This window comes from Calonectris borealis, chromosome 17, assembly GCF_964195595.1.
Source record: "Calonectris borealis chromosome 17, bCalBor7.hap1.2, whole genome shotgun sequence".
NCBI lineage: Eukaryota > Metazoa > Chordata > Aves > Procellariiformes > Procellariidae > Calonectris > Calonectris borealis.
This window is the reverse complement of record NC_134328.1, coordinates 8,803,886-8,828,960: the sequence shown is the minus strand read 5'-3', so window position 1 is coordinate 8,828,960 and position 25,075 is coordinate 8,803,886. Positions and strand designations below refer to the sequence as shown.

The 25,075-nt window shown below is 43.8% G+C and overlaps 3 protein-coding genes across 7 annotated transcripts in view; 2 read left to right on the top strand and 1 right to left on the bottom strand.

Annotated features, from left to right (window-relative positions):
* Window positions 1-785: 785 nt before the first annotated feature.
* On the bottom strand, window positions 786-7,141 carry RNF114 (ring finger protein 114). 2 transcript variants are annotated; one of them, XM_075166479.1, is made up of 6 exons: window positions 6,918-7,141; window positions 6,077-6,227; window positions 4,900-5,006; window positions 4,016-4,130; window positions 3,024-3,131; window positions 786-2,800 (listed from the first exon to the last, which is right to left on the bottom strand). In XM_075166479.1, exons 1-6 carry the CDS (start codon window positions 7,124-7,126, stop codon window positions 2,735-2,737), a joined length of 756 nt encoding a protein of 251 aa, XP_075022580.1. In that variant the 5' UTR covers window positions 7,127-7,141; the 3' UTR covers window positions 786-2,734. The 2 variants fall into 2 exon arrangements, with proteins under 2 accessions (XP_075022580.1, XP_075022581.1); XM_075166480.1 differs by having other exon boundaries at window positions 6,895-7,087.
* A 1,100-nt stretch (window positions 7,142-8,241) lies between these two features.
* Window positions 8,242-25,075, top strand: part of SPATA2 (spermatogenesis associated 2) — a 37,202-nt gene continuing 20,368 nt past the window's right edge. For 2 of the 4 annotated variants that reach the window (XR_012676270.1, XR_012676269.1), the window contains exons 1-3: window positions 8,242-8,498; window positions 11,478-11,903; window positions 13,688-16,079. Coding sequence is in view for 2 of the 4 variants with exons in the window: in XM_075166474.1 (XP_075022575.1) it covers window positions 11,586-11,903; window positions 13,688-14,941 (1,572 nt within the window). In the remaining 2 variants the exon portion in view is untranslated. The other 2 variants (XM_075166474.1, XM_075166475.1) reach the window with 2 other exon arrangements.
* LOC142089699 (opsin-5-like) overlaps window positions 11,815-25,075 on the top strand; it is a 44,390-nt gene continuing 31,129 nt past the window's right edge. Inside the window, exons 1-2 of the mRNA XM_075166476.1 lie at window positions 11,815-11,903; window positions 20,174-20,250. Of these exons, the coding sequence (XP_075022577.1) occupies window positions 20,227-20,250 (24 nt within the window). The 5' untranslated portion in view covers window positions 11,815-11,903; window positions 20,174-20,226. The remainder of the gene's footprint in view (window positions 11,904-20,173; window positions 20,251-25,075) is intronic.

Genomic DNA, 25,075 nt, shown 5'->3' with positions numbered 1-25,075 from the left:
AAAGTAGAGCTAGTGTGCATTTTCCAGTCAATATTTTTGGTCTGTACCTTCTGTGAACTAATTCCCAAGTAATAAATCCAACCCAAGTTGTATAGTCAAGGAATGGGTCTGCACAGACGGTTAGGGTACAATCACTCAGCACCAGCAATTTCTGACCGGTCATTGCTGCAAGCCAGCCTTCACCTCCTCATTTGGAGACACCTAAACTGAGGACAACACAAGGATGCAAACATCACAAACCTAACAGCCAGAGGAGTTAAAGCTATGGGAGCTGTAAAGGTTTCAACAGAAAAGCCCTGCTGGACAGCCACACTTCCCTGATTTAACAAGAAACTCGAGGGGGGTTGTCATGGTTTAACCCGGCAGGCAGCCGAACACCACACAGCCGCTCCACTAACTAAGAATGGCCATGGACCACCACCCACGGAATCGAGAAAGAGCTCTCAATCCGTCAATCCTGTCCGTGTCCATTTCTATAGGTTATAGGAGTATTCACATGCAAGGCTGCACCTGCTGTATTCTGGCCAGCTCTAGCAGAACTTGCTCTGAGCTCAATCCGAACGATTTTTCATAACTTGCATGGTCCTGTTTGAAAAATTATGAATAAATTTGCAACTAATCAGTACAAAATATTTAATGGAAGCCGAAAGTTGAAGTCTCTGCATTTCTCAATGTCTGTTGTGCTCCCCTGCAGCGTTACACAGCCGGCAAGAATTGTTTTTAGGGAGGTGCTGAAATGAAATGTATGGACCACGAGGAAGAAGTGACAAAAGTTGACACGAAGATAGGATTTTATAAATTAAATGACCTTTATTTGTAATTTGTCTTCAAAAGTCAAAACCATGACAAAGTAATTGCTCGGAAGCATCTAACTACTCCTTAAACATTTTATCAGAATTGCATGGAAGTGCACTTAGAATAGTAGCAGAAATCTAGATTCTGGTCAATGGGTATCCAACCAAACTGTGTTCTAGCCAGAACCCAGAAATCCCCATCCAACCACTAATACATTGCAATCTCCTTGTAGATCAAGCATTAAAAATAACCAACCCCAAACACAATACTTTTTCCACAGTATCATGAGATCCCCGCCCCCCCCAACTGATCTTACAGTCACCAAGCAGATACTTAAGGATGAGTCTATAAGAGCCCATACCAAGTTGGGGAAAACATACCAAAACCAAGTTCAACTTAAATATGTCAGAGGTCTGGCTGGACACAAAGTTTAATCAAGAGGTTTCAGGTGGGGTGCGTTTCATTGTTTTAAGGGTAAGGTTACACTGCAGTCTGCAGAGTGCGATATTAAGTTTACTGGTCAAATAAATTAATTAGTACTCAATTCTGTGGTGGTGCAGGTCCACTGCTCCAATTAAACATGCTTAAATTAGACTAGACATCTCAACACTACTGTGATTTACAAGTTCTGGTCAGGTGTCTTAGATCATTAGATCTCAGCATCTTGACTGTGCAGTTAATGAAAACGTTAAACTAACAAGGAATCTCTATAGCAAAAGTGCAGACTTGAATATAGTGTATCAATTTACCATTTACTGGAACTGTCATCCTGCTTTCTGGATTATATTTTACTTTTTCTTTGAAAGCTATACCTGCATATTATACATATAATATTATATGGAAAACAATCTAAGTACAGCTTCATCTACTTCAGCAACATTTAACTGAAGAACAGGAATTCAAAACACCTGTTAAAATCTTTAATGCAGAAAGGTAGTGCTATGCAAGTGCTATGAATTATTAGTAAGTTCTGCTACCAGTTCGCCTTGAAAGATGGAAAAAACTAGGAATATATACGAAAATTTTAGTTCAAATAGAAAGCAGAGGTATTGAAAAAAAACGTTCTGAATTCCCCTATCAGCACAAGGCTTAAAATCACTAGAAAACCAGTTTCAAAAACACCAATTTAATCATAAAGCCAACAAAGATGATTAATATTTGCTAAGATAGTTAAAAAATGATGCATTTTAACCAAGACCAACATTAAAGTTTATTTTCCAGGCTAGAAATTATGGTCAAAGTATGGAAGAAAGTAATAATCATGCATAGAACTAAAATATTTTGAACTAGTTGCTTACACAGGTGCAAAGATTTGCTAAGAAAGTTTGTAGTTTGAAGACTCATACTGAAGACATGTTTTCCATACAGTTGAGAGGCTGCGTGTAAGAATTTAAACACTGGGAAACATAATGAAATCACAGGCATCATAGGTCACTTTAAATGAGAGCTGGTCTGACAATTACAGTTAGCACCTAGAGGTCTCGCTAAAGGAAAACAGAGCTACAAATACACCTCTCATACTATCATTTAAGATATGTAAATGAGATTGGGAAGAGATATTTATTAAGTAGTTCAGGCCATTCCATTTGGAATGTTTTTGTTTTTAGACAGTCAAATGAACACAACTGCAAAAGAAACCAAGAAATAGGCATGGGTAAAGGAAAACAGATTTGTCTCCTCCATGTTGATCTACAATTAAGCTTTGTGGGAAGAAAGTGAGAAAATTAGGCTGACAGGGTTGAATGGCATAGACCGTGTTAACAAAAGACTGAGTGGTACAGAAATATCAAACCAGGATTTGAAACTGAGATAGGGATTAAAAAGTCTTCCATATTTCTGGATGCCTGAGTTCATCTTGGGATGTACAGGGAGAAGCGCGAGGATGGCGGGCATTTCCCCCTCATGGAAGCTTGGTTTTACAGTTAATCTTCTGGTTGGTTCATTTATCACGCAAAGAACGCATCAAAACCTGTGCCATCATATCATCTTCATCAGCATCATAATCCTATGAACAAAGGGTACAGAAATTCTTTTACTGCCACAGCCATGCTGGTTAATACAACACCAAATAAGAACAGAAAAAAAGCTGTGTCTTCCTTTGACTTGCCAATAATCCAATTTCTCTCATGATACCATCTGCGTGGATGAGATTTCATAGTAGTGGCTATGTAAAAAAGCTGGGGTTTAAGAGTCATCAGGCCGTACTCCAAGGGTGAGGAAACACATACCACAAAAGTATCATACGAAAAGCGATGTCGTCTTTGAAGGTGCTCCATGAAGTTAGCACTCCTGTAATTTGGATCTCCCCATGGCATTGAGGCACAAATTGGGCAAACCTTCAAGAAAAACCCAAAAAAGCCAATTAAGCCCCAAAGGTTAAGTGCTTTAACACTTACAGTAAGGAAGGGCAGGACAGAGATAGCATGGAAGACTGAAGGTCAAGGTTTATGACAATCACTATTCTGTATGCAAAATGATGTCAATTAGTTTGCTGGGACTAATACACAAGCCTCAGATAACCTGAATAATTACGATTCAAGTCTTAGACCTCTGAACTGGAATGGCTTACCCTTCTCTCTGCATTCCGAAAATCGGAACTGACTACAGCTGTTTGCTTTAGAAGATTTCAGACTTTATTTCTCAGTAATAGAAAAGTTTCCTTGATCTCCTTTGCAAAGATCACTTCTCTCCAAGGGAAAAAAGGAACTTTTTCCCTAAATAATTTGGAATTCCAAAAAACTTTCCAGAAAAATTGAAGTTTCAAATTCAGTTCCATGTTTTGCAATTCCTTTTATATGAGAGGGAGTATGAGCAGATGAAGATTACTAGAATGATACACTATTTTTTGCAAGCATTTTTCCCAATAGTTTATAATATCTTCTTGCCGAAAACAGCAGAGGAAAAAATTAAATGCCTGACATTTTTTTAAAGTTATATCTTATTAATTTTGTTTGTTACTGTGCCTAATTAACTTTGAATGTCTGCCATTTTTCAAACATGAAAGGAGCATGTGACCTAGCTGCAATAGGAATAGAGACAAGTCACCTCCAGAGAACGTATCGAAAACCAACATCAAAATTACATAAAAGTTAAATGCATGAACAGCATACCCACATTTGACTTTAACAGGAGTAATTATAAATATTTACTTAACTTCATGCTTTCAAAGGGATTTAAGACTAGACTTCATTGCAATTCTTGCACCAAGACTTTTTATTACCACTTGTTTTGCATCCATGCTGTGCAATGTTTTGCAGTGTTCAACTAGTCCTTCTTGATCCAAGTTTTTCTCGCTGCAATACGGGCAAGGAAAGGTAAAGCGATTTGGGAAGTTCCTGGTTAGGGGAAGAAAAAGAGGTTATTTATCATTGTAAAGAAGTTAAAAGTAAACGTTTTAGGATTCAATGCTCAAAAGTTGTCTTACCAGCTCTTAAGAATACAAATAATTTAAAGCAATAGTTTTATTCTATGCAATTAAGACAAGCTAATTCTTAGAATCAGAATTTTAATTTCCAACAATAGCTTAAGGAACTCTTAATATCATCCATATTTACACAGAATGAAAGCTCTTCTATAAATGTCATAAATGCCATTTACCATCTTGTTTGTTTGGTTTTTTTTGTTTGTTTGTTTGGTTTTTTTTAAAATGCACAGGGTACCACCCAGTATGCTACAATGCAGATGAGTGCACTGCAATCTTCCCTTCATTATAAATTACTACAATCAAGAGACAGAAAGATAAAAAGTTTTTATTTAAAAATAGCTACTTCTACTGAGTACCCTGATCTGTAAGATGTCTAGTGCATGGACTACGCAGAAAGCAGAATAGCTTGCCTGTGCACAGTCTGATTCAGGATTAAGGCTTAGTTTTTAACAATGTGAAAGGATTAAAACAATTAATACCCAAATTGAGCAAAGAGGTAAAGTCTGCTTTTACTCCAAAATTCTGTCGTTTGCATGAAACCCCATAATGCAGTTAAATTTTTTAAAGATAAAAGGATTCTTCTCAGAAGAATCAAAATTGAGATTTTATAATGATTAATCAGTAACAGCCCTGCTTTTGTGACAAAAAAAGACAAGTACTTCCAGAGAAGAGCTAGTTACCTGGTGTTGTGAAGTGGTTCTTTAGTTACAGCTTTCACACCTTCCATTATATAATTCTGGTACTTTGAACAAGAAGCTGCATGGCTACGCATCTTTGAGAGATACATCTGTGCGGGCAACAATTGCATAGCATGGTTAATTTAAACTATCTGCAGTTACTTCTACACTTTTAAGCAGAACAAGCAGCTTTTTGCAGGCAGTGTTAAAGCAGGAAAATCCAAACACTTCAGCTGGCGAGGCAGAAAGCTTTGAGATTATAGATTAGTTATCCTGTAACTTTGCTGCCTGTCATATTTTACGAATACAACACTGTTCAGGACAGCTCACTTTTCTTAACCTATACTATAGCATATAAAAAAATGCTTCATATAAAGCCAGTTTACCTGGCCACTGAGGAGAAGAGACAGTGTATGGAAAATAATTTGGCTTTTAGTACAGATCTTGGTGTAGATTGATTGCTAATTGTTCAATTTCATTAATGAAAATTCAAATTTACAATAAGGAAATCTGTAATTCAAGGCACTGCAGTTTTCTATCAGCTGGAATGAAGACAGAATGAAGACACCACCCAGAAATAAAAAGTGAAATTAACTGAACAGTTACCCTCACCTTAGTGTGTCTAATTATACTTTTCTTGTTGTTTTGCCATCTGCTAAGATATTTTCTTATACATTCAATTAACGCTAAGAAGCCCAACCTTATAAAGAGAAAGGAAGTGACAGGAAGGATGCCATACAGGTATTCAACATGCAGGACACTAACAAACAATAAGCCTATGGAATACACCACCCATATAAGAAAACTTTGACTCATAACTATTTTAAACAAAGCAAATATTTCTGTTTAAGAGCCAAAGAGATCACTATCTAAAAACCACATCCACTGTTTCATTACAACATTCCTCCCACAGAGACATGCTCACAGAAGAAACTTCAGAAGCAATATTTTACTATATTGCCTTCACCTGAAATTCACTTCCTGAAGAGGTAACAATAAAAAACTGTGGAAAGAATGTCAACATTTGGGTGCTGCCTATAGAAAATATCTTTAGCACTTAACAGAACAAACATTTTGACCTGATTCTGCAAAAAGCTGAAGAGCAAGCACTTTGTTTCCCTCTAAGCACTACGGCCAAGCAGGCACACCTCATGCATTTAATTTCCAAATACTTTCATACTTTTTTATTGCAGCCATTGCAAGTGGTTTCTGTCGTTTCGATTTGCTTTTCCAAGTCTAGAGCTCTGCTACCAGGCGACAGGGTACTGCGGCAGACACCACAAACTGGCTTTTTCGGCTTAAGACATTCCTGCAGGCATGGAGTGCAAAAGCTAGGGTGCGAGAAAAACAGTAGGTGATGAGAACAGCCCTCCTGGACACGCAGCAGAAATATCCAGAGCCCTTCCATGTCTTCTGCTCTAAGTGATGACGGAATCTCAAGAAATGATATCTAATAAAACAGCAGCCTGTTGACATTTGCGCATGAAGGGAGAAGTGGGATTCTAGTTCGTTACGCCCAGTGTTACTAGCTTTCGGACAGTGCCCCGCTCCTTCCGTTTCCACATCTTTCAGGAGGGAAAGCAATCGAAAGTGAAAAAATACTAGATTTTTTCCACTGCTTTTTCTTTTTTTTTTTTTTTTTCTCTTTTCATGGAAGTCCGAGGCCACCCATAAGACGCTGCCAAAGAGCGGAGCTGCCCGTGGAGCCCCCTTGTCCTCAGGCAGCGCTGCTTCACCCCATCTCCCCCCAGTGGGATCCAGCCCCTCCCGCGCAGGCGGCGGCCTTGCCCATCCCGACCCGCCTCGCTCCCGGGGGAGCGGAAGGGGAGGGCTAGGGGCAACCGAGCCGCGGCTCCCTCCCAAGGCCTCACAGCCCCCAGCCGAGGAAGGCGCCTGCAGACCCAGCTCCAGCTCCCCTCCCGCCGGGGGCTGAGGGCCCCAAACCGCCGCCGCCGCCGCAGGCCCTCACACCGCGCCGCGCCACCGGCAGCCGCTCACACGTGTCCGCAGGGCACGCGCACCGGGCTCTCGTACACCTCCAGGCACACGGGGCAGGTGAAGGGCGACAGCGGATCGTGCCGCCGCTCCGGGGAGCGGGAGGTGCCGCCGCCGGCCACCGCCATCTTCCCGCCGTCGCGCCCCGCCCCGCCAGCCAACCGGGGAGGGGCCCGTGCGCAGGCGCAGCACCGCCCCTGTGGCCGAGACACCGCCCCTCCAGAGGCGTGGTCATGCTTGATGGGCGTGGCACAGTGTGAGGGCGTGGCCCGGAGCTACCCCGCCCCCGCGGCGCCGGTTCGTGCCCGGCGGCGCCGCAGCTCGTCGCCGGTCGCGGGGATCCCGCTCGGGGCCTGCGGGCAGCGGGGCCGGCGGGAGGGGCTGCCCTCGGCGGGGAGAGCGGGCACGGGGAACGAGCGGTATCAGCAGCAGCTCAGCGGCACGGCGGGAAAGCCGTGGACAGCGGCAAGAGGGCGGGTGTCTCACCGCGGGCTGACGGCCAAGCCCGGCCCGTGCTTGCTCCGCTGTGCGCGGGGGCACGCGGGGGTGTGACGGTGCGGCCGCCTGCCTTCACCTCTGGGGCTGTCGTGGCTCTGCAATAACCACTGACCTCGCAAGGGAAGGGGAGCGCAGCTCCCCCCTGCGATTCCCAGGCCAAGGCGATACAAAAACCATTTATAAAAGAACCGCGATGTAACAATCGACCTTTGTTACAGCTGCCGCACCCGCCCCCCGCAGAAATCAAACAGCCGCCTCGTTTCCTGGTTGCATTCCTTCTCCCTGCCTCCTCAGCCGGGGGAAAGCCCCAGGGGCCGTACATTTTGCTCCCACAGACTTCAGCAGAGCCTTCCCGGCTCTGGGACCGAGACCGGCCCCGGCCCCGTAGCGGCGCGGCTCCAGCAGCCTGCGTGGCGCAGGCGCCATCCCATTTCACACCAGCCACCTTCGTTCCCACGCCCGAGCGCACACACCACCTCCGCGCTCGCAAGTGGAGCCGCCGAAGCCGCCCGCGCTACGGGACGAAGGGACGAAGGGCGAGAGCGGCCCCGGGCGCTGCCCGCCCTGGCTGCCCTCACCCTGGGCCGACCCTGGCGGCCGTGGCCTGCGCCTCCTCCCCGCCGGCCCAATCGGCCTCCGCCTCTCCCTCAGCCCCGCGTCCCCCTGCAGCCCGGCAGGCCCCGCGGGTTCCCCGGCCCGGCGGGGGCCCCACGGCCGGGCAGGCCCCGGGGTCCCTCAGCCCTGCGGGCCCTGAGGCGGTCGCCCCGCCCCCTCACACCCCGCCCCGCTGACGTCACGCGGCGGAAGTGCTCCCAACGGCAGGAGGCGGTGCCCCGCCCCCCCGCCATCCACTTCCGGGGCGCCGCTGTCAGCCGTCCCCTCCTGCTGGCCGCCGGCAGCCCCCGGGCCGGTGCCGGGAGCCCGAGCCGCGAGGGCGGGCGTGCCCCGCCGCTGGCCAGCCGGCAGCCCTTCCAGCGGGCCGGCCTCTCCTGGGACGCTGCGGGAGCGTGTGAGGGGCCGAGGGGTCCCCAGTCCGCATCCGGGTCACCGGGCGCTTCCGGCTGAGCGGCGGCGGGTCTCGGGCGGCAGGCGCGGCCCGGCGCGGAGCGGTGAGGGACGGGCCCGGCCCGCGGGTTGGGGGGCTCTGCCCGTCCGGGCTGCGGGCCCTCGGCGCAGCGCTGGCTGCTGAGGGGAGGGGGCGGCGGGTTTGCCGGGGGCGCGGGCGGCGGGGCGGGCTGCGGCGGGGCGGCGGGCGCTGCGCTGCGCCCCTTTACCGGCCAGAGGCTGGAGGAGGCCCCCCTGCGGGGCCGGCCCAGGGCTCGGCGAGTGTCGCTCACACCGGGGAGGCGAAGGCGTTGTCCCGGGGCCGTGTCCGCGGCTCCTCGCACCGGCCGGCGCCGTCCCGCTCTCCCGGCCGGGCTGGGCGTCTCTGCAACAAGTGTCTCCGTGAGAACGAAGGAGCGAAACGGCTTCAAGCGGGTGTTAATTTGTGTGTTGTTTTCTCTTTCTCCCGTGTTTTATGGTCTGAAATCCCTCAGCGGTGCGGTGTGCTCTTGTGCTATTAAATGGTCTTTGTATTCGGGTTAGTTTTCTTTTCACATGTTTGGTGAAAGCCTGGCATTTCTGGTCTCCTTAGCATGGGTCAGGAGAAGGTTGTACCTGTCCTGTGTTTCTCCGCTCTTGCTCTAAAGGTTTTTGCGTGACTGTGCCCTGCCCAGCAGCCCAGGGTAGGCAGAGTGTTGGTTCCCTCAGCTGAGGTTTTGACCCAGGAGATGGATAGAAACGTTGTCTTGTCTCACCAGTAGAAAATAGGCTCAGATCAGAACTTGTTATTTGTGCATCTCTATGAAATCTTGAGGTTTTCAGTCAATAATTTGTAGCAAAACAGCCTTGTTTCGTTATCTGTTCTGTCAGTCAGTGTGTTTCTTAAAACTATATTTATCTGTGCCTGCTCGCATACTGAGGTTTTTATCGAGCCTTGTAACCATGGTGGTTAGCTGTTCGGAGCCTGCCTGGCGCTGGGTGGGCTGCCTGGGACGGGGATGTTTTGCTTCTGGAAGCAACATGTGTGGAGGAGCAGCGCTGCGAAGGCTTGCTGGCGTGTTCGGTTTGTCGTGTTTTGCCGTTCAGCTGTGTGAACTCTGGCTTCTGTACAAACCACAAGGCAAAATCGGAGCTGGCAGTGGCTCTGAGTGTCACAGTCCTTAGGGCCTTGATGAAGGACTTTCATTTGGGGTCTTTCCTAATCCTGATGTCTCCTACATGTAACCAAGCGCTTTTGTTTAGTAGTTATTAACAGTGGAGGTGGAAGAACTGTAATACTCCAGCTCCTTGTCAACACAGGATCATTCCTTGTCCTGGGGGTGTATTACTGATATGCCAGACAAAGGTCTGTCTTTGAAATTCTCTCGTGGAGCCCTTCTGGCTAAGGAACAGACATTCTGTTGTCTTTGTCCACAGACTTCATCTTGCACAACTTAAGGAGGAAAGATCTGGGGAGAGAGAAGGGTTTACTCCTGTCCCTTATGCTCAGATGTTAATTTAGAACTCCACATTTCCTGTGATTCACAGCTTGTCTCTCGACATCAGTGCAATTTCTGGTTGTGGAAAGACCGAGAGCAGTGTGCCTTTGAGCAGAAATTGAACTGCTAGTTAACTTTTCCTGCATGGTGTTGTCATTAAGTGCAGCCTTTCATCAAGTAATATTAACTGCTAGGCTGTTGATTTTTTTGTTTGTTTGTTTTCCTGGCCTCTTGGTTGTTGGTTTGTGTTCCCCCCCCCGATGTATTTTGTGTTATGGCTCCTTTCATTCAGTTAATTTTGCTCTTAACAGTGATTTTCATTTTAACAGGAGTGTGTGGGGGCATTGATAAGTATTCTAGCAGCTGCAATTAATATTGGGTGGAAAGTCTTTTCTAAAGTGCTGTTTCAGACTGACTATAACCGAAACAGTGCATTGATTTCCCCCGCCTCCCCTCCCTTTGGTTCACAGTTGGGAAGTCCGTAAGGGTTAGATTGCATTTTCATTTAAAAAAACAAAGCCTGTGGTCTGCTTTTTGATCACAAGTTCCTCAGGCAGTCGAGGTGGAGTCTGTTGGTTAATTACCTTGGTTTTGGTAAAGTAGCATTAGGAAGCTTTTTCTGTGTAGTATGTAAGCTCAGTGAGGTGAAAATGTAGATCAGTATATACATAAAAACAACTATCCCTGCAAACAAAAGTGTACATGATGTAAAAACAGAATGATTTTGCTCTGTTCTAATAAAGCAGCTAAAAATGGCAGGTGTAGCTTTTTGCTGAAAAGATTACAATCTTTTTTGCAGCTGCCAGCATTCAGCTGAAACTTTGGCTGTACTTTGCAGCATTCAGGGGAGTCTGTTCTCTGTAGGATGGCTGCGGAGCTCTCCCAGCACAGTGATGGCCTGGCTGTGCCATCAGGTGGAATGTGAGCGGCAGTCAAAAGCCTAGCAAATGTTAGATGTAGAAAGGCAAAGTTAATTAATCTGCTCAGTCTATGGGCAGTCCTGTGCCACTAGAGGAAAAAAAAAAAGTAGATGCTTTCCCAAGTTGAGCAAAATGAAACTTCTTTGTGGGATTTTTTAATCTCTGTAGCACTGTGCAGGGCAAAAAAAACCCCAAACAGTGACTGATTAATATAATGTTTGTGTAAGTTGTCTGAGCTGAAAGGGCAAAATATACTGCAGAGAAGAGACCCTAAAAACTCATGCTTCTCCTTTCAATTTTTTGCTGTGAGTTACTTTTGCCTTGGTTCCCGAAGCCAAGGGGCCCTCAGTCTGGGCTTGAGCCTACACCAGCTTTATTGTATCAAACTCTCAGTGCCTTGCTTGATGTAGGCTTGTTGTGCTGTTTTAGGCAGATAACTGGAAGAGGAGTGGAGAATGACAGTGAAAAGCAGGACAACAGCATTTCTGTAGAACCCTTGTGCTTTTTCAGAAACCTAAAGAGGCAGTTCTGGGAGCTGCTGCTCTGTGAACCATTTTACAGAATCCTGTGAAGCAGATAGATGCTGTGGACATCTGGGATTTATGCAACTGTGATGACTTGTCTTTGTTTTCAATTTTTATTCCAGAAGAGTTGCCATTACTGAAGATTCTTAATGCCAGATAATCAACCTACTGCTGAATAACCATGAAAGAGACGAGGTAGCTGCCCAAGTGTGAGATAAAAACTGATTTCAATGGATACAAAATATAAAGACGATTTATTTAGGAAGTATGTACAGTTCCATGAATGCAAATTGAATGCCTCTGACAACAAGCAGCGTCCTATTAATGATGAGTATTTGCGAGTGGCAGCGGCAGCCTTACTTTGCCTTCCCAAAATTGATCCCTTTTATAGATTCCGGTTGATAAAATTTTACGAGATGGCTGAAAACTCACTGAGATCTGTGAAATCCTCAAGTTTACATTCTCTCCATAATGCATTCAGCGTGCTTGAGACAGTTGGAATTAATCTCTTTCTTTACCCCTGGAAAAAGGAGTTCAAAAATATTAAGGTAAGACATTTTATGTGTGGTTATAGTGAGAACGTGATTTGTTTTTTTCTTTTAACATGTTTTATGCATTTCCTTTAGAGACTTTTTTTTCCCCCCACCTATTAGCATGATGTATATATTTGTCTATATACAGTTGGTGAACAGAAGCCATAGGAAAGTTTCTATGTAAAATAAGTGAAGTTTGTGCTGGTGAGAGCATCCTGAGAGCAGAAGTACAAGTACTATCTGCATTTATGATGTAACCATAAAATAGAGGAAGAGCTTATTTAAGGTTTTTGTTCAGCCTACCCTGCTACAGTGTCTTAATTTCTACTTGGAGATGCTTTCAGTAGGGTGAGCAATCAAGTTGTGTTTAAGCTCACTCAAAGTTTGATTTTTGTCTTGCAACAGCTGTTAATGGAGCACAAGTACTAACAACCAATGCATGCTTTCAAGTGGATGCTTTGCTGAGTTTCCCACAAGTTATATGATAATGGTAAAGGAACTTCTCTGAAAGAATTGTTTCCAGAATATCTTTTATCTGCTTGTCAGTTCTCAATTAATGAAGTTTTGATTTTAATGTGCTTTCAAATTATTTACCTATGCCAGGATCTCAGAGGGAAAAGTAGGAACTTGCATATTGCTCGGCTTGGGTGCTGGAAGTCAGATAGTGAGTTTTCTGCTGTTGATTTTTCTATTTTATCTTTTACCTGTTCTTACATGCTTATTCAAAACTGCTGCAGCATTTCAGTAATGAATGCTGCAGGTGACTTACAAGAACAATTTTGAGATTTGAAAGCTGGATAAAAACACTGCTGGTGTAGGTATCTAAAGTAATTTGCAGGTTGTGTGCACTAGTGATGGGTATTTTTGTTTGTTTGTTTTTCTTAAAAAGACGCTGTTTCCTATTTAGCAGAGAATTTGAATATTATTAGAACATTTGAGAGTTCTCTGCTTCCCTGAGGGGAAACTTACCTTTCTTCAAGATCTCTCCATGAATCTTCTTCATCATTATGCTTAAGTTCTGGCCTTTAAAATGTTGGCTGATCCATCGAGGATATCTCTTGATGCACTGCTGATATTGACTTTGGTTGTGCACTGTGGATCCAGTACCTGTTCTATACAAAGATGTGATGGGCAGGCGACTCTCGCCTGCAGTCCAAAACAGTTTGAACTGGGTTAAGAACATACCTCAGGTATGCCAGATGCTAAGGGTATTTCAACTCGCACAAAATCATGTCTTTGTTTTTGGGGCTTTTTTAGTAGAAGTTCTTGACCTAATATAAAATTAAATAAAACAGACATTTGAAATTGCATAGTAATAGTACACAAAAAAGCGCGCACCTCAAATATATTTAAAGCTGAATTGAAGAGGACTTTGGTACTCCTGCAGTAATTCTGAGTTCCTGTTATCTCTAGCTAGCCCCAGGGGCAATACATGAAATCTCTGCCTTTTTACCTTTCATGGTACACTTGCTTGTAAATGCAAACATGTCTGGTATGCATAAAAGTTAATGTCAGCGTATAGCATAGTGATTTAAATCAACAGGGAGGACATTATGCTAATCAGGATTTCAATTTGAATGAAAACTCTCCTACTTTGAATTTGCCTCATGCAGAATTTCCATCTGCTGAACAGGAGGGATGCAGAAATGGAGTTCATCTTGCCATGGGAGTTGCATGTGTTCACTGTCGTTATTATTCTATTTAATTATATAGTATCTGTCACTGAATTATCTGAACATCTAGTCCACCACTGAATTTGTAACCTAGTTTTCCTTTTATTTCCCCCCCACCCCCCTTAGACCTACACTGGACCCTTTGTTTATTATGTAAAGTCTGCTCTAACTGAAGATGATATAAGGCAGATTTTGAACTACATGGGCTATGTCCAAGAACTGGGAACAATGTATAAGCTCAAAGAGCAGGTTGATGCCATTCAAGTGAAAATGGTTTCATTTGAACTCTTTTTGGCCAAAGTGGAATGTGAGCAGCTTCTTGAAATTCACTTGCAAGTGAAGGATAAAGGTTATTCAGAGATTGACGTTATAAATGAACGAAAAAATAGCAATGAAGATGTTAGAGGCTGCTCAGAAGCCATGAAACGGCGTGCAGAGTGCAAAGAAAACTTAAATACTTCTATGGCACGAATGGTACTCCAGAAATCAGCGAGTGAACGAGCCTCTAAAGATTATTTCAAGCCAAAGGTGAGCAAGCCTTCTAAATCAGTGGACACATATGATAATTATTGGGAAAGTAAGAAACCACCTTTGATGAGCTCACTGAGTCTCAGGAAAGAACCTATTTTAGTTGATGCGGAAGATGACATTAAAGATGAAATTATCCGTCCGTCACCCTCTCTCCTGACAATGTCAAGCTCCCCACACGGGTGTTCAGATGAATTCTTGCCAACTTCATCTCATCACAATGGCATGCTAAGAACAAATGTCCCTTACAGCTCCTATTTTTCTGCTCAAGAGGACTTAGATTTATATACTGATCCCGATTCCAGAAGTATGTTAAATTTTAAAAGACAAGAAGCTATTAAGCCTGATGTATGGGTGTTAAAAAGTGATGCCAACCCTGTTTACCACAAACGCACCCACCTAGCCAAAGAGACAGCTTCCCTCAAGTGCCAAAACTGTGGCGTACCTTGTGGCACTTCTGTTTGCCAAAAGTGTGACAATCTGTTCAACTCTAGGCAGGAATATCCAGCAGTGAAACAGAGCACCTATTCAATCAAACCACTTCCAAATGATGGCTTGTCTCCTGCGTCTGCTTTAAGGGAGAAATCTCAGTACACATCACAGACTCAGAGTCAAGAGAGAGCTGCTCAGTTCAGTTCAAAATCCAAACCTTCAGGCACCTCGCGCTGTGGCTTTTGTAACCGATCTGGAGCTGCAAACACTTGCACGTTTTGCTCAAAAGTCTCATGTGACACTTGCCTCAATGCTTACTATTACGATCCCTGCTGTAGGAAAAGCGAGCTTCACAGATTCATGCCAAACAATCAGTTAAACTATAAATCGTCCCAGCTGTCCCATGTAGTTTATAGATAGACTTGATTAGTCTGTTTTGGAGGGGAAGAAAAGGGGGAGGGGAAAGGGCTATCCTAACTAATGTACTGACTCCACTGATAAGAAAATACACTGACCTCTTACAAAAATGACATGTCCAAATACTTGGAACCATGGTTCAGTGATCAGGTGCCAGTTCTTGATTTTTGTGGCTTCACAGATGCTGCAGATACATTAGATTTCATGCTGCTATAATTTAGGTAACTCCTAAATGATCATTACTTTTCAATTTAAATGGGGGAGAAGAGCACATTTTTCTTTAAAACTTGGCAGCTGTTGCATTTTAGAAAAGTGACATCGCACCTTTCTATTACATTGCAGTCATCTCCTTGCCCAAATAAAACCATGCAAGGCTTGAAAATAAAATCTAAAAATTAAGATTCTCATTTTCTATGAGTGAAGAAGCTACTGCCAGTTTTTGATAAAGTATGACTTTAAAATGTGCAAGAAATATGTGAATGGCTTGTTTTGCCAATAAGGACTATTTTTTGAAGTGTGTCTGCATTTCTTGATCTCCAAAATGCAAACACCACAGCATCTCTTCCTTTTGTCTTTATGTTTCTTCCTTCTCCCCTTACCTCCCGGTTGTTTATCTCAAGCTTATATAATCTGAATCTGGACAATACGTGCTTTATTTTCTGGTGTTGCCAATATCATCCTACTGGTTTTACTGTATGGTATTTTAAAAAGGTGAACCTGTATTCATGTCACTTAAACTATGCCTAGAGTGTTGTCCTTCCAGATGAGTACTAATTTTCTTTACTTTCTGTTGCACATGTATTAAGTACTGTTCTTTTTACTGTAAATAGGTAATTTGGAAACAGTTTATTTTTAATAAATATTTAATATGTTGAGTTCTTAAAAGTGGTAAAATCATTATAACTATGAAGTCTCTCTGGGTTATTTGTTCAGGTGACTTTTCGTTTTTCCTTGTACTGTATTTCATAGCTTATTATAGTCACTGTGGCAGACTGATGTTCTTGGCACTGATCAATTTTTGGTTTTTAATCTGACATTTTTTCCCTCTGATAAGGCTACCGCTAGTCTAAGTGGAGTCTTGTCTGAGAATTGCAGGATTTTGGTTCTCAGTGCACGCTTTTCCTTTGTGGTTATGGAAATTGTAAGTATAAATGTTATGCTTGCTTCCAAATTCACTGCGAAGTCTGTAGTGTAGTCCAGCAAGTAAAGCACTGGCCTGGTTAAAAATCAGAGCTCATTTGTGACTCCTCTTAAAGTAAACCCATCAGTTATGGATGTAAATCAGATAATAATATTTATCTGTATTACTGTAGCACATAGGAACCCTAGCTGAGAACCAGGTCTCTGATGTGCTAGGCTCTGTACAGTTTTACCCCTAAACAGCACCTGATTATGAATAGGCTTTAGTTTTTTATTAAAAGGAAACCCACAAGAATCCTTCTAACCTCCTTATTCCAACTAGCTAGTTAGAACAAAGTATCAGGCAACCTAATCCGATGTGCAGAATTAGATGTGTTTAAAATATCTGTAAAGAACTCTAGCTGAGATGTAAACTATGTAGTCCACTTTGCACTAAAATTATTCACCTGGGGTTTTTTAAACACTGTTAGAGTCTAGGCTTCTAAACTTATATGTCCATTGATCCCTGTGTGACAGAAACATGCATGAATGATCGTTTGTCTTACATTTTTTGGGTGGGGGGAGGGCTTGAGGTAGGTAGAGGGGGAAACTATATAGGCTAACGTTGTAAAATAGGTAAAAAAATTTTAGCCATAAATGGGTGTCAGACGTATTATGGAAATAAGATGAAACCCGAGTCTTACAGAGGGCTGAGAACAACAAATTACTGTACAGTTTGCACTAAGAAACAAAGTGAATGGCATGTGTTTAGCAATCAGGGAAATTTCTGAATCAAGTGACTGCAACTGAACATAATGTTATAGGCAAGTATTGCCTTGCTGACCCTGAAGGTTGGGGTGAATATTGTTTAGGTGAATGATTTTAAGGTTTTCAAAATCTTGTATGTTTTTTTATAAATATATATATATATAAATATGACACAAATGTAGATACATTATGTATATAGTGAAGAATTTAAAACAATTTTACTATTAAAATACAGTCTAAGGGTGGTTTTCATTTTGGTGGTTATTTTGTTTTTGTTCATCTTCTGAAGTGTCATGCCTGTTTGGCTGCTATACAGTGTATCTTCTAGTTCACTAGTTCAATTTCCATATGGCTACTCACACTACAGTGAATAACTAAAACTGTGATGCCACGTAATTTTTACGGTGAACATAGCAGGGACTATACTTGCTTTGAAAAAGAAAAGTCCTGTGTATATATGTCATGGAATACTGTAGTACAAAACTGTGTTGAATTGAAGTGATACCATGCTCTATTTTTGTGTATCTTACTGTATGAGGTTGCTGTGATTGATACAGTAAAATATATGCTAATTTAAAATGCAGGTGTTTTGCATCTGATTTGTTTAAATTAATTTATGTTTTGAAGGAATTTAAAAATAAAGAGGCCTTTAAGAAAAGGCTTAACTCTTTTCTTAAAGTTGAGCGCATGTAGCTGTCTGTTTCACAACTGAGTTTCGCATGCAGAAATGAGTTGGTGCACAAAGGTAATCTTGGGGGCAAAATGGGCAAGTGTGTATGTATCATGAGCCTCAGCTTTGTGAAATTGGATGTACTGCCTGCAAAATGCAGAGTTTTTTTAAAAACCTTTATTTTCAAATCTTAGCAGCATGACTCATTTTGTTCCGTAAGAGCATGTAAGCCAATATGTCAGCAGTCTGCAGCAGACAGACCAACGCGGGGTAGAGAGCAGGTTTCATGTGCGAGGTGAAGCTAGCCTACATTGATTTCCAGCCTTGACTCTTGATGTCATACGCGCTTTTTCTAACTAGCTTCCTGATGTAAGCTGCATCTCTCAGAAGATGTGTGATATTACTGATGTACTTTTTGGCACTTGAGTTAGGCCTTCTGGCTCCTTTTTCATCCTGCTAGCTCTAGAGCCGGATAACTTCTCAAGTTCCAAACTAGATTTTTTTCTTCGTTTGTTCTTTGTGTTAAAGCATGTCAGGTGAATGTTTAAATGCCTGAAGTGCTATTTCTACAGGTCCTCTAGTCTTAGGATCTGTTGAGGTTACTGGAAGTATCAGGGATGATTATGAAAATCAGGCTCAAGGTAGCTAAAATATTCTTGCAGGAAATCTTATCTTACACTGCTATGCTGCTTGTGCTGACATATTTCTGGTGCATATAAAACAAGACTTTGTGCTGTCTTACTGTCTGACATTTCTGATTACAGACCTATATGTGTGTCTGATGAATCTTTTGCTCTTAACAGAAGTTTAAAGGTTCAATACACTGCCAAGTAGTTTAGATTTGATAGTTTGAACCGACAGCTCCTTAAATTTATTTTTTCTGGAAGATGACTGTGGATTACAGTCATTTAGTACATGTTGCTAATTATGCTGCAGAATCTTTTTAGAGGAAAAGATTCACCTTTCCAGCATTTGTTTAGAAACAGGAGCTAATCTGAGTATTGTGATAATTGATATGTTGCCAGAGTGACTGAGAGAAAAGCAGGAGGTGACTGCAAGTTAAGGTAACATGTCGATGTACCTGTTTTGGCTCCAATTTAGTTACTTCTCTGCAATCAGTGGGAGTTAATTAGGCCTTTTAGCATGGCCATTATTGTGGTATCTAAGCAGCAACTGAGGTGGGCTACAAATGTTCCTGACTGTTATTTGTGAAGGATGTTCCATGTTTCCTTTTGAAAATCATGGGATGTGGTCATGTTTGTCTAAAGATTGTAAGTATGTAAATGTCTTAGAGCTCTTATATAAAATTAAGTAAAATTGGACATTGCCGTTACTTTCAATTACTTTTTTTCTACAGTTGATCATATTCTCCTAGAAAATATTTTCTATAACTTGTCTTGCTAATCTGAAAATGTAGGGGCAGGGAATAAGTAATTAAGTAGTTTTCTGGTTTTGTACTCCTACATCCCTGCTGTGAAAAACAAACTCCGAGGGCAACCTTTTGTGTTGAGCCACCCTATGAAAATGAACAGACTAGTACATCAGATCTTCTTATGCGGTGCCTAGAGGAAGGCAAAAGGTTAAAGTATGTGATACAGCAACAGCTCTTTAACTCTGAAATCCTGCAGGCATGCCACATAATTGAAGCTCTTCCATCTGAGGAGAGGTGTAGGAGAGCCAGAGAGCAGCTGCTTTGTTTGACAGGCTTGCTGTACAGATTTCAATGTGCTAATGTGTGGAAAGCAAGGCTGTTCCTTACAGCATTGAAAGCTCTCTGCATTGAAAATATCTTGGCATATTTTATACTGTGTAATGGGTCCTTGGTTCAGACTGGGATCTGGAGCCCTGTGACAAGGTAACCCGTGTAGCACTAGAGGTAGATGGTGTGCTGATGGGCAGCTGCCTGCAGCCAGACTCTGTGCCAAAGTCAGGAAAGGTGATTGTAAAACCAGGCTGTCCATGTAGAGCTGCGGGGATAACTGACCTGTAACCAGGAATTTACAGCGCATAGCTGTGCCCAAAGTGGAGCAATCCTTGTAATTCCTTACTTGAGCCTTCCTGCACTGCTTTTGCTGCTTTCACAGTGTGAGACAGGCTATGGGGGCTCTGGCATTGCTATGAGTCATTGCGTTTTTGGGAACAGCTGCTTTGCTGCCCTGACCTCTGCAAAAGAAAGGATCTCATCTCCTTAGGAGTTTCTGCAAGCAGGGGAGACACTGCCTTGCTCAGAGACAGTGGGGTGCTGCCAGTTGGTTTTTGCTATTTTGTAAGGCAAAGTTGCTTCAAGCTTTTCCAAATGCAGGCAAAATGCTTCCTGCATTTGGGCCACGCTGCCACAGGTGCCTTCCCGTAGAGCTGGGTTTGCTGTTTCCTTACCTTGAGGAATGGCAGGGTGAGAGGCTACGATTACTGCTGCTCAACCACTACAGTCAGCTGCCCCTACTCCCGATCCTCTCTCAGCTAGCAGCAGCAGGTCTGGCTTTCCGCTGCAATAGCAGAGGCAAAGGGGCTGTGGAAGTCTTCCTGACACCCAGCAGCTTCTTATGTTGCCTGTGCTTAAAGCCAGGCATGGACTTCCACTGAACTTGGAAAGGCTTTGTGCAGAAAAGAGGTGGGCAGGTGGAAATGTTCCAGATAAAATTGAAACAACCTGCTCTGATTTTTTTTTTTTTCCTTAGCATCAAGAAGAAATTTCTCTTCCAGCATTCAGAATCTGGAAGGCACTGAAGTCATGTTGCAGGGAACTTCAGATGAGGTTAGAGATCGTTTTAATTACTGTTATTTTGTATTGGTGGGATCCTTTCCTAGTGCTGCAGATCCTGAGTGTAAGTGGTGGTGGTCCTGGTACTTCTGTTCAGGATGGGCTCTATCACAGCAGTTCCAGCTTTGAGATGAGGATGTGAAATACCTTCCGACTTGGGTAATACCACCCATTCGTTCTTCTCTTATACTGGGCTTTTAGTTAATTCTGCATGGTGCAGTTCATTGAAGACAATGTCAAAGCTCCAAGTAGCTTTAAGTAGTGCAGGATCAGACCTGCAGTGTGTGGCTGACAACTTCCATGTGGCAGCTGCTTCTGCTGTTGTGGGTGTGGGGCTGTCATGCTTCCTGCTTTAGAAATCATTCTCATGATAGTCATACTGTTCTGAGATTTTTTTCATCATCAACCTGCTTTAAAAAAAGAAAAAGAAAAATCAACCCACAACTGCTCATCAACTCCTTAGTGAAAAATGTTGCTTTCCCCCAGAGTAAGTAAAATCTGTTTTGTAGCTTTGTGTGCAACATTTAAGTGCCTTACCTGAATTTTTCAGACCAGCTTTCTAAAGCATGGCCAGTCGTGGTGAACTGTCTCCACCTAAGCAGCGATCTCTGCACGTCTCTCCATCACTGCACATGTGTAAACACTGCTCTGCACTTTACGTTCCAGTTAGGCAAGACTGAGCTTCTGTAGTGACCCAGTTGTGGATCCTTGCCACTGGCATGTGTAAACCCCAAGCCCTAATAAATGAACTGTTAATCAAAATAGATGCTACCAACCAGCAAGTCTAAAAAGGAACAGCCTGTTTACATGTCTTACTGCACTTATGCTAACTAGTGTATTCATGGTGAACCTTCCCACAAGGCAGCTCTGTGATGGAGAGGAGAGGCCTCTTCCTCTCCTGTGTGGTCTGCTGTGCGTGTCCCTTGCACCGCCAGGAGCGGTGGGTGTGCGTGTGGTCCCACCGCGGGGCCACAGAAGCTGGTAGAAGCTCACTGACTAATAACAAGAATCTGTGTGGTCCCTTAAAGGGTACAGAGGAACCCTGTTAGACACGTTAGCACAGGGTCAGAGGATCTTCTGAAGAGCTGAGTCCTGGCATGAAGATTCCCTCTGTGTTCCTAGGTGGAGCAGGGCTGGGTGGGAATGCTGAACGCAACCTCTGGAAAGAGCTGTGTAACTGTTCCTTGGCAGTTCCTGACACAAGAAGCCAGCAGACACCTGACAGCGCTTTGCTGGCTTGGTTGGGACGTGTAGGCGGGGTTGTCTAACTCTGAAGTGATGGGGTTTTTGCTTGGCTAGGTTTTTTGGACATATTCTCCGTTACAGCCAAGCACGCAGTGGAGCCTGTAGTTACTCGCATGGAGAGGGTTGTGTTGTGACCCCAAGGGGATGGTGGAGGGAATCGGCAGAGTGACGGCTCTTTCCATGCCTGGCAGCACGAGTGCTTGGGTGTGCCCAAGGAGGAGGGTGGCTGTACGGATTTACGGGCCGCAGCTAGCACAGGTTGACTCAGTGGCAGAAGCAGAAGGGGACAAGGATGCCATCTGCCACATCACCTGTTCCAAACCTGTTTCCTCAGGCTGCGTTGCTGGGGTTAGCCATAAGCCTTTCTGTCCGAGGGGTCAGCTCAGCACCGCGGTGAAACAGCTCCCCAGGAACTCAATTTCCCTTGGAAAGAGCTGGTGGAGGTGGCTCATTTATCGGTTCTGGGATGTGCACTGAGGGGAGAATGCCACTTCCATCTCTTTTTGCTTTGTGCTTGGTTCCTGGCCCTGAAAATGCAAACCTGTTCTAGCATCTTTTCACACAGTATTAAATGAGAAGATGTATTCTTATAGCTGTAACAGGCCTGTTTTATAAGCTGGCTTCGGGCCACCTCAGCAGAAATCAGTGGGCTGTATGCATATGCTCTGCTTCTCCTTTTTAGGAGAGAGTGGGGAGAGGGGCTTTATTCCCCATGCTCCGCCTTTCACTCCGGGAGAAGTAAAGCCCCTCTTAGGGTAGCTACTGTTACATCTTTTGCTATGATTAAATTCTCCTATTCTCCAGACCTTAATGACAGAAGTTTCTCTGAGAGGTATTCCTAATGCCAGGAAGGGGAGTGAGCGTGCGTGTGCATTTTCTACTCTGCTTTGCGAAGTCATGTGAAATAGCTATAGATGGCACTCTGGTACTGGTGACTGCTTGTGCCTAGCCGTTTTCGTGCTGAGAGGACAGAGCACAGTGAGACTCTATCCTGGGAGAGTAAGATCAATTTGGCCAGCTTCTGAGAGAAGATTTATGTATAGCTTCTGCAGCGAACACACGGTGTGAGCAAGACTATAGTTAAGGGTAGGAAGGGTAGAAATTAAGTTTAAGGAATAAGATGAAGTGGCAGAACAGCATCGTGTTACAGGAATACTGTTTCCTGCTATACAGATTTTTATAGACAGTGCTTCCATGTAGATGATCTGGCATTTTGGGTCTTGTGTTGATAAGGTTTTAAGGAAACTTTGTACCTCGTTTAGGGGGATGTTTTATTCAGTGTCTGCCCAGGCTTTCCATGCCCTAAGAACTGGTGCTGGAGGCCATGGTGCCCTACAGTACCAAGGGGACGGGCTGCAGTGCCTGTGCTGCTCGGGGGTTTGGCTGTCCTGGTGCTGCTCCGGGGCAGAACTGGGCAGGTGTTAGCTGAGCAGAGGGTGCGTTAGGCTCTGTCTCCCACTCCTTGGTCTCCAGAGGAGAATTTCAGCCCGAGAGCACAAAACCTCTTCATGTAAATCAGTAATAAAAATAAGATTTAGAATGGGTAGAAGGGGATGTTTGCTCTGTGTATGGCCCTTGTCTTACCGGCGAGGGTCTTATATCTTTGGAGTTTGTTCAAACTTGAAAGGCGCTTTATGCGCACAGTCAGGCTGAGGGATCCCTTTCTTTCCCTTTCTTACTCCTGCATTTCAATATTCAGGTAGGGAAGCACTGATTCATTTGAAATGCATGCTCTACTTCACAGATCACTGCCAGGCTCTGTGAAAAGTCTGCCATGTCTAGGTTTTCAAAACTGCCGTTCGCTTGGACTCTTTTAGTGACTTCTACCTCTTTCAGGAATCAAAGTCTGATTCACTTTCCACTGCGACTCTTAAAGTCTTGGACTATTTAGAGGCATATCAAATATTAAAAGAATACCTCCTGGCAGCATCGAAGCCTGTGGTGTTTGAATCTTTGATATGAAGATTTCTCCTGCTTGGAGAATAGTTCATTTTAATGCTGTGAAATAGAGCATGATAACTGTGCTGCTGTATATACTACAGTGAGCATTATGTGCTGCTTAATAAAATGATGCTCCTGTCCAAGAACTTCCTTTCATAATGAAAGAGGCAAGGTGCGGTATTCAGATACCGGTAACTCACACATAAAACTTTTGGCACAAATTTGTCTTTAGTGTAGTTCTACTGCCTGCAGCTGGAGTTAAATTCTTTCTTCCTGGTTCAGTGCTCACTGATTAAAATACAGCCTGTTAAATGTTGCAATGGTCTAGAGACTTTTGAAGCCTAGTGTCTGTCTGGTCTTGCTCTGCAGGGAGTTTGGTAAGCAGAAGAAGGGTTGAGACACGAAGACGTGGTGTGTAGCCATTGTTCTACTTGGGGTTAGCTGCAATACAATGGAAAGCTGAGGAAGAAAACAACCTGTTTTTCATAAAGTCATTTTTGAGATGTGTTAAAACACTGTGAGGTCTATAAATGTGATTTGGGGGAAAGAAAGATGAGAGATCCTAGGAAGCAACATACAGCTGCAGAAGTGCAAAACCTACAGGACTTTGCCACCAAGAACTCTACCTGCTAGGAATGATCAAAACCAAATGTTCCTTGTTGTTGTACAAGCTTAGGGTATAATCACTGTATTTTGCTTCTTGGCTGTTCCTGAGTTTGTAGTCTCAGGGCAGGTTGTAGGCATCTTCTGGTACTTTTCAATGCTTGATCTAAAAATCCTCTTCTTCCTTTCATTGTACTTCCTACTTCTTTTCAACAGCCTCAGAGCCTGTTGGCAAAATGACTTTTACTGAGCTCAAGTAGGGTACTCGCATGTCTTGGGAGTGAATGTAGGTTTGACACTGATTTGATTCTGCTTTTTCTGCCTGCAGCTTATCACTCAGGCTCTCCAATGAAGGACTTCATTTCCTCAGTCAAATATTTTCCATATGACTAGATAATAACTAGAGGCAGTGATTTTTCTGTCAGTGCTTGGCACTGTGGATTTTCTGTTCAAAAATTGTATGGCCATCTGAAAAGTAGTCTTAAAAACAAGCACTGCATTTGTTCAGAGTGACAGGATAAAATGAAGTGATGGGGTATTTTTATTTCCACGGCACTTAACATTGTCTTTTTTTCCTCAAGAAAGCTTGAAGTCACAGGGACGTTCATTCATTGTCAGCAGACACCTTCTCTGTCAAACTGAAAGTCATGTCCCAGTTTCTCCATTTGTACTCCCTGGAACGTGGTGCTTATGAAAAGCACCAGCTCAGCTGCCGGGGATGTCCAGATTTCACCCACGTCCCTGATGGGCTGTAGCTGAAAAGCTTTTTCCCTGATGCACTAACGTCATGACACCTGGCAGCTTTGCCCCAGAAGCAGCTTCGTGAAGGGGAGCCCAATTTCCAGTTCTATTCAGTCAACAGCTCTCCCATCACCAGCAAACCAAGAGGTTTTTAAGTGGGTTTGCGATTAGGGAAAATTGTCTGCTAGAAACCTGATTGAGACACCGAACTGGCTTATGCACCAGCCGCCAAGGCACTGTCTTTTAATTGTGACTACACAGTTTTATATTGAAAACAAAGGCTGGCACC